This window comes from Anguilla anguilla, chromosome 13 (genome assembly GCF_013347855.1).
Source record: "Anguilla anguilla isolate fAngAng1 chromosome 13, fAngAng1.pri, whole genome shotgun sequence".
Taxonomy (NCBI): Eukaryota; Metazoa; Chordata; class Actinopteri; order Anguilliformes; family Anguillidae; genus Anguilla; species Anguilla anguilla.
Window position 1 is genome coordinate 18,885,927 of NC_049213.1, and position 8,886 is coordinate 18,894,812.

The following is an 8,886-nucleotide window of genomic DNA, read 5'->3' on the forward strand; positions in this document are numbered from 1 at the left end:
AGGCAGGAAAAGGGCAGGGCATTCAAATGAGGAGATCGTATTGCATGACGTCACACACGCAAACACACACGCACACACGTACACACACTAACACTCACACACATGAGTCAGTCCCAGCCATAAAAAATGGAAATGAGTCAGATAAGCCTCACTGGAACTGGTGGGGCTGCGACACACTGAAACAGACTGGGGCTATGTAGTTCAGCGTACAGCACACTGAAACAGACTGGGGCTATGCAGTTCAGCGTACAGCACACTGAAACAGACTGGGGCTATGCAGTTCAGCGTACAGCACACTGAAACAGACTGGGGCTATGCAGTTCAGCGTATAGCACCACTTGGCGCTGTCGCACTGAAATATGCTGTATTTTCCCCTGTGAGATGGCCTCTGGGGTTCCCACACAAAACTGCAAGTAATCCGAATGAATGGATCTTTTATGAAGTCCCCATCGGTGAAGGAAATCTGAGAGTCCCAATGGTAACCATCATGGCAGAACTCCATATCGCATAATTCTCTTCACTGGCTCAATTTTGTTATTCAGCCACTGAGTCCTTGCCCTAGTAAACTCTCACATAATCACCTCTGACTTAAGTGACCTACCAGGTTATCAAACTTGCTCATTTATGTTAATGTGAATTTCTAATCGAGAATGACAGCCTGGTGAAGTGGCGATTGTTTTTACACAACTGCAATACGTGACCAGTCTGTCCATAGTTGAGCCTTTAGTGCTGTTAACATCGAACAAGGAATCCCGATGTGCCCAATTTCTGGACAATGCACCAATTCACTTACACATAAACTGTAACTATATTATGACAGCTTACATTCTGTTGCCTGTTCATTGCAATTGATGTAGCAGTGTTTCCTGTGGAATTGATCTCTTGGTGTGGTGGTGGGTGTCCGAAAGGGCCCCCCTTTCGGGGGGGGGGGTGTAGCAAAGGCAAAAAAGTTTAAGACTATGAAAACAAAACCTCTTGAGACTTCTTAAATGTTTTTTTATATCTAAATCTATCTTATAGCTCTGACAAGCTCTTGATACAAGGAATAACAGTTTGCAAGAGCTAAAAAGTAGTTTTAGTTGTACTTTAAAACCATAAAAGGTTTGTTAACCCTTGTATTGTTTGTAAATATTGAAGCAAAATAGGCCTGTATTTTGAGTTATGGTGGGGTGAGAACAATTAAAAGAGCACATTGTCCATCTAGAAGTTCTATCTTCAAGAATAGAGGACTATATAACCAAAATTGATACTCAAGAAAAGTTACATATTGCACTTTAAAAGGGACACTTCTGCTAAGTTAACTCAATTACCATGACAAAATAGTACTTAGTTAGAATGTTTTATCTTTTTATTTAACAATATAATTTGAGCTGGGTCCACATTCAAAGCCCTCTCTCTCTCTCTCTCTAACACTCAATGACAGAGTTTACATGCATTGCCCATGCAAAAAAACCTTGCCGGTTTTTTCTTCATTGATTTTACACAAACACTGCTACCTGCTGGCTACAAGGAGATTTCTTCCTTGGTTTTTTGGCTGGCCAGACATATTGAATTGACAAATAATACTCTCCACTTTTCATGACAATGTGGCACACTGTACTCTTCATGGTAAGATCACTCCCGATATTTTTTTAACTTGGCTACATACCATTCAGATGGAAAAAAAAACTTTGCAATTACCACCATTCCCTAAATTAGTGGTTCTCAAACTCGGTCCTGGGGTACCACTGTGTATGCTGGTTTACATTCCAACCACAATTGCAATCCCCATATTTTAACAATCTGTTGTTTTCTTAATGAGGTGCTTTTCATGTTTATAGGGATTGTTTACCTTCTCGAGCCACATTATATCAGAAATAGCTATGCATGCTATAAAGTCCCTTCTTCACATTGCGCTTGTTCTGCATTGGAAACAATTACATAAAAAGAGGTAACATTTTTGGTAAATGGTAAATGGACTATGGTGAATAAACAAGCTCCTAATTAGGTTGATGAACACATGTATTTAAGTTAAGTTAAATTTATTAAAACAATGCAGGTGTTGCTTGTTATTATTTGCTTTGTCTGTGAATTCTTCATCATCTACCAAATGGTTAGCTTTAATGTCTGTATGTCCACACTTTCACCACACTTTTATTGATTCACCTCAGTCTTTAATTTGATCAGTTAAAACATTTTTGACTTCATGTAATCATTTGCAATATACTACAGGGGTTAGCTAGCCATCAACATGCATTGCTATGTTTCGTGGAATTAGTTTCTATAAGTTTGAAAAGAACAACGCAAAATTCAAATTCAAAGCTTCATATTTATTTGAATTAACTTTATATGTGAAACAAATAAAAGACATGGACAGAATTGGCATTGCAATTAAGTCTACATTTGAGTCCGTATAGTTGGGCTAAACCCTCCCTAGCTTCACAGAAGCTGAAGACATGGTCCATATACCAGCACTGTGCATTTAAAAAGCTGGGCGTTTGTGGTAGTGAATCCAGCTCCAGCTACCTGCCCTTATCCACCCAGGTGAAGAAGTTGCAGCGGGCCTGGGGGTTGGAGGCATGGCCCTGGGGGCGGCAACAGACGAAGAAGCGCCGGCCCATGTTGGGCCCTGCCTTCCTGACGGTCCTGAGCACACAGGGCTCCTGGTGCACCTTGCAGAGGGGTGGCTGCGGCGGGCCATGCAACACTGCCTTCCAGAACCCCAAAGGGCAGGCCCCCCTGGGACAGGGTTCAGCCCCACCCTCTCCTTCAACAGCCCCACCCTCTCCTTCCATAGCCCCGCCCTCTCTTTCAACAGCCCCACCCTCTCTTTCCATAGCCCCGCCATCTCCTTCCACAGATCCCCTCTTTGTGATATCAGGAGGCGGCGAGAGCCCCCCTTGTACCCGTGCCCTCCCTTCACTGTGCTGTGTGCCCGTGTCCTCAGACCCGTCCTGCCCCTTCACAAAACAGCTGCGAGACCCTTGGCTGGCTGCGGGCTTGAAGAAGGCCAGCAGGTTTCCCTGAGGTTTTGGTGGGTTATGGGTTTTGATCCTCTTGCCCCTGGGGGCAGGAGTCTCCTTTGTGGGACCCCTCTTCCTGCCGGCCATGTTCCCAATTCTGGCGGCGCTCCCAGCATCGGCCGGCGGACGGAGGTTCTCCCGGATCTCCCCCAGCTCCTGCGAGCCGGGCAGGGCGTCCTGTTCCTGCGGACCCACCTGGACCAGGAAGCGCGAGAGCTTCTGCTGCCTTCCGGCAAACTCGGGCATGAAGCGTGTGCACAGCGGGGGGCAGCGGGGGCTCTGCAGCGGGGAGCAGCACAGGCGCCCCTGCACCGGACAGTGATCCGACCCCTCCACGTCCGGCATGATGTCCGCAGACAGGAAGTGCTCCTCGGCCAACGGCCGGTCGGCAAAGATGTAATCAATGCGCGTGCCATAGTTGGTCTGCCGGGCGCCGGTGAGGGTGGACCAGCAGGTGAAGGCGTTGGGGCGGGTCGGGTGGAAATGGCGAAATGTGTCAACGAACTTTCCACCACCACAGCCACCAGGCTCCTGGGACTCTGGCCCCACCTCTCTGTCGCCCTCCTCCTTCTCAAGCCCCTCCCCTTCAGCCTTCCCAAACAGGAAGTTGTTCAGCCACTTTCTGCCAGGATTATCCTCAAAACTTTCCTGTAAAAAAAAGTTTCAGAAAATGTAACTATTAGCCATTACTGTTCTTAATAAATATTTGTAATATAATGTAATGCAACTGAGAGTGGCGTGTGATTCTCACAGCGGTGAACACACGCACCAGGTCATCGGGGTCGCAGTGGTCAATGGGCCTGTGGGAAGTGTTCACATCTCCCAGGACGATCACATGGCTGGGAGCACGGCACAGACACAAAGCAGCATTGATCAGTCCAACACACAGTGCATAAACCCATCCCAAGCCAAGCCCTGTCACCTCCATCAAAAAACAAATACACTATGCTTCATTTGCTCTGCTAAAGCAGAAAATACCAAAAAAGAATTAACAATAAATAAATAAATACAAAATAACTGATCTGCAAGAACTGATCCCCAAATAGATTTGCTCCAGCCAAAAAAGATTTTTTTGTATGTAGTTTATTTCCTCCGTCAACAGTCTATATTTTACCACAATGCAGATGCAGTTCAAAATTAAAATGCACATGTGCAACAAAATTTCACCGTAATTTAGCATAGAATTAAAGGTTTTCAAGTGAATAAACTGTACGTCTCCGACTGTTATTTTGTCCACGAAATGCAACTTTATATCATAAAAAATTTATCCATGAGATTGTTATTACTATTGACAGCTTAGCTCTCATGTCTGGTAATAGCGTTCACTGAACCGAGTTGGACGGCTGAACACGTTATAGGTTTTTAATTCAGTATTCTTTTTCCCTGAAGACTGCTTTACCGTCCAAGCAATTTAAAGGCCAGTTCAGACCAAAGTTTTGCAATGTGCTGGTAACTCTTTGCAAAACTCATGGTTTGCAACATTCTAAAACTGACCTGTTCACATCAAAGCAATGAATCTATCTACTTCCTTGTTCATAGTTAGGCTACTTCCTTGTTGGTTGCAATACTCATCTGGTAAATATTTAGGTCAATATAGTGACAGTGGATGAAAGTAGTAGTGACTGTGTACAGTACCACTAATAAAGAACCAGTACTTGGATGCCTCAGCACCCAGCACACGGAACATATGCACAACTGTGCAAGGACCATGATTTCCCTAGAGTTAAGATGTTTCATCATTTCACTGAGCAGTATGCGCACCAAAGAGCTGGTGTCACTGTTGATTCGGGACGAAACTACTTTATACCTCACGCTCTTTAGTTAACTATCTCAGTGATTTTTTTAAATGCATGTTGTCGCCAGTGCAAACGCTGGTGTCACTGTTGATTCGGGACGAAACTACTTTATACCTCACGCTCTTTAGTTAACTATCTCAGTGATTTTTTTAAATGCATGTTGTCGCCAGTGCAAGCGCCACCCACCCCCCCCCCCCCCCCCCGCCCCCCGCACGGACCCCTCCCTCCTGTCCACACCTCCGGCCACAAATAAAAAATTTCTAGTGGAAACAAACACACAAACAATCCCTATCTTGGAGGAAAAATAAAAAGTTAATATTTAACAGTTTCCAGTATCTCCCCTCACTCCTACCTCCCTGCTCCCAGTAAGGCCTCAGCTCTGTTCTGGAGCATTCTGTAGAACTGCAGTTTGAAGAGCTTCCTGTCAGGCTTCTCTGGGTCCGCCCGTGGGCAGTACACATTGAGCACGGTAAGGGTTTTCTCCTGGTTCTGACACCTGTGCCGAGCACACAGACAAGGTGAGACAGGAACAAGCAGCAGCCATTTAAAACTCCCCCTTGGCAACAGTCATTAGCACAGGATTCAACTCCAGACCCAGACCATTGAGCACACAAACACACACGAATCGAGAGTTTCAGCAACACGCAACACAACACCCCTGTTTATAAGCAGTTATTGCCTGGAAATGAGTGGCAGGATAAAGCCATTAAATGGGTTATACAGATGAAACTAAAATATGCAGGGACGTCAATCCATAAACTATTTTCACACCTAGTCATTGAGTTTAGAGCAAACAGCTTACTCTGCTTGTTCAAATATTAGCCATAGCTAATGGGGGGGGGGGGGGGGCTTCTGACAGAGCTACATGTACAAACAGTCAGAACTCAGAAACCACTTACATCACTTTGTGCTGTGTGATGACAGCTCTTCCTTCATTATCCAGCATCTGCAGCTCCTCCATAGAAAACTGGCTCTGGTCACCATAGCACCCAACACTCCCATCATGACTGGTCAGCAGGCCTGTCAGTCCCTCTTCTGCAGCAAAGGGTGCAACCCTGTCTTTGCAGAAAGTAGCTACCCCTATTTGTTTGAAAAATTGAAACAAATTAGTAGTCGTGCTTCTGTGCATCTAAAAAATCACTTCTTTCCGGGGAACTGGCATTGCATGTGACTTCTGAAAAGTAAAGGTAAACAGAGTGGCAGCCATCTAGCTAGTTATAGTATTCAATGCCCTACCTCACCTGAGTAACCGCTTCGTCCTCGGCTGAAGCTGAAATAAGAATTGTAACCGTCCACAACCGCAGTTCTCTCGTCCAGCAGGTCCCCTTTCACGTTCACAAGAGAAAAAATGACCGTGCGATGTGCAAGCCATCAACACAACACAGACAGTGAAATAAAGTGGGACATACTGAATGGAATGCAATCAAGTTGGCCATTTACAAATACCAATAAACAACCCTAGATAAACAGGGAGCTATATATTTGACATCATGCACGCTGCGGTTCCTTACTTGTCACTTTTGTCTCCTGAAAACAAATTATATCAGCGTCGAGCAAATCCAATGCTTTCTTAATTCCGCCTTTGAAAGTTCTTATGCCGTTTATGTTCCAAGTGACAATCTTCATTTTTTCATTGAATAGGATCTCCGATTCAGAAACTGAAGACAAGCTGTTTTTGAGGATGAATCACAGAATTTTTCTGCGGAACAGCTTTCACAATAGGCCCATGCAGCGCGCTCACTGGACCGGGCGTTCACGCGAGATTTACAGAAGAAGCGGAAGAAAAATCCAGCCCCAGACATGCGCAGTACGTAGGTTTATTCGAAGTCGCACTTAGTAGTGGCAGTCTATGGTTCTGTCACTCTTGGTCGCGATGGAGGAGAGGAGACACGGACTTTTCTCAGCTGTTTTCCTGGAAAAAGTAGCAATCACAGCTAATTAGCTTACAGGATTTCAGCTACAATGACATCAATGATATGAACTAATATGTAACAACTATTGTAAATTGTAACAATATCTTAACATATAAATAAACTATAAACTATAGACAGAGATTTGTGAACATGTGGAACAGCTCATCTGATCATGTAGTAGAGGCAGAGACCATTGGGCTATACAGGTCCAGACTTGACTCCAGGCACGGGTCCAGGCTGGATACTCTCTAGGCTGTAGGCAAATGACAAGCCAGGATGGACTGCTCTTGTCACTCTGTATTACTCGGTGTCTATTCTAATCACAGAGAGCATCAGGACTTCATTACCATTACTGAGGATGGATGAGTCCAAAGAGAGTGGCAAGAGCCAATCAATGGCCCAGATATGGGTACAATGCAGAAGGATGCTACATCTATGGTTATGTTGAATGGACTGGCTGGTCCGATTGGGTGTCACAGACAGCGGCTGGGTTTGAGTGATGCTTGGGCCAGTGGTGAGGATAACAGGTGTGGTTGCCCCCAGTGAGCATGATTGTGCCTACTAATCGCCACAGTTTCATCTGCACTTGGTATATGTGCCTACTGTCCAATGCCACAGGGGGGCAGTCACAATGCAATCCTGGCAGAAAACAGACATGTAGGACACATCATTCAGAGCCCTAGGGGGGGCTGGAGAGTTTTGAATTATTGGAATGATAGGAATGAATGTCCACTTGCTGTTAGCAATGCAGTTTTTGTCTCACTGAGTGATGTGGTCATACAGTTCAACAGTCCTATTGAAGAATATGTCAAAGCACTTGTCAGGCTGTGTGCATGCTTTTCAGTTTGGGCTTAGTGAAGCTTTTGGGGGTGGCCAAATTTTTATTTTTATTTTTTTTCTGATGAAGCCCAAATCTTTGATGTTATCATAAAGTCAGACAGGGATCATACTTCAGCTGGGGTTAAAAATATGGCTTGCTGTTTCTTCATAATTTGTATGAGTGCAGTCATGTAGGATTAAAAGGAATTATCCTTCATATGGATGTAAAGTAAGAGAAAATAAATTGGTTTGCTTAATTTCTTTTTGGAATAGCCTTGCAGTTTTTGAAATAATTAAGTAAACCTTAAGAAGACCCTTGCACTCTCGTAAAGCCACATGAAACCCTGTAATGTACTCTTTCTGTTTAAAGCCCTTCCTTTACCTGCAAAAGCCCCTACCCTTTAAAGACCTCAGCACTACCTTTAAGGAGCCACGCCATGGGGCACGCAGCTGTTTGAAAGCATCTGTATCTTTTTGATGCTCTCTGATTCCTTTTTGAACCAAGGTGTCACTTGCCTTTTGTGCCCTTTGGCTAGTAGAAAGCACTTTTTGCACTTTAGTTTCTTGCCAAACATGTAATAGCAATACAAATGGAAAAATAGGATGTTTTCCTGGCAGATAAGACTGGGGCAATGATCAGTATTCTTCCCTACAATGCTTTCCTGGATCCTGGCTATCAAAAGAAGTATGCTCACTCTGTTCAGCATTAAGTCATCAGAGACAAGAAACATGTGACGGTCAGGTGGCCCCGGCTTCATATCTCACAGTTTCCCTTTTATGAAGCTTTTGGCTTGACTGTGTTGTACTTCTTGTGTGTTTGTGTGCTATTTGTCTATTGTGTATGTGTATCTGTGTAGTACAAAATTTGAAAATCTGAGTGTGAGTCAGTATTTTCTATGATGAAAGAAAGGTTACAAGATACAAGCTGTTAATAGATTTTTTATTGGTCTTTTATTAATTACCTCGTATGTTTTTCATAACAAACAGAACAGGCACACATGACTATCATAAGAACACCATAAGCTCATTACTGTTATTGTTGATACCCAGCAGTAAAAACCATCTGTAAACGATTAGAAGGCTATACTGTAAAATATTTGGTGTTTTTTTTTTAAATAGTAAAAATGCCTTTACTGAATTTGTAGGGTTACTTTTATTTAAATTTAATAAAACTTCAATAAAAGTCACCCTACAAATTCAGTAAAGGCAAGCGTTTTAAAAAGTGTTTTTAAGAGAGCTCCAAAGAGGTCAATCTAGGGGCCCTAAGAGTTAAGGCCCGGTCACCCTGCCTTATCTGAGGATCTTAAATTGCGCTGCGGTATGGGGTTAAAATCTAATTAAGATGACCTGGTAATT

General features: G+C 43.8%; 1 protein-coding gene across 2 annotated transcripts; it reads right to left on the minus strand.

Moving 5' to 3' along the window:
- Positions 1 to 2,288: 2,288 nt before the first annotated feature.
- apex2 (APEX nuclease (apurinic/apyrimidinic endonuclease) 2) lies at positions 2,289 to 6,557 on the minus strand. 2 transcript variants are annotated; one of them, XM_035386939.1, is made up of 6 exons: positions 6,310 to 6,557; positions 6,040 to 6,123; positions 5,698 to 5,878; positions 5,151 to 5,294; positions 3,772 to 3,841; positions 2,289 to 3,650 (listed from the first exon to the last, which is right to left on the minus strand). In XM_035386939.1, the coding sequence occupies exons 1-6, from the start codon at positions 6,422 to 6,424 to the stop codon at positions 2,502 to 2,504; spliced, it is 1,743 nt and encodes a 580-aa protein (XP_035242830.1). In that variant the 5' UTR covers positions 6,425 to 6,557; the 3' UTR covers positions 2,289 to 2,501. The 2 variants fall into 2 exon arrangements, with proteins under 2 accessions (XP_035242830.1, XP_035242831.1); XM_035386940.1 differs by lacking the exon at positions 6,310 to 6,557 and having other exon boundaries at positions 6,035 to 6,123.
- Between the last annotated feature and the right edge of the window lie 2,329 nt (positions 6,558 to 8,886).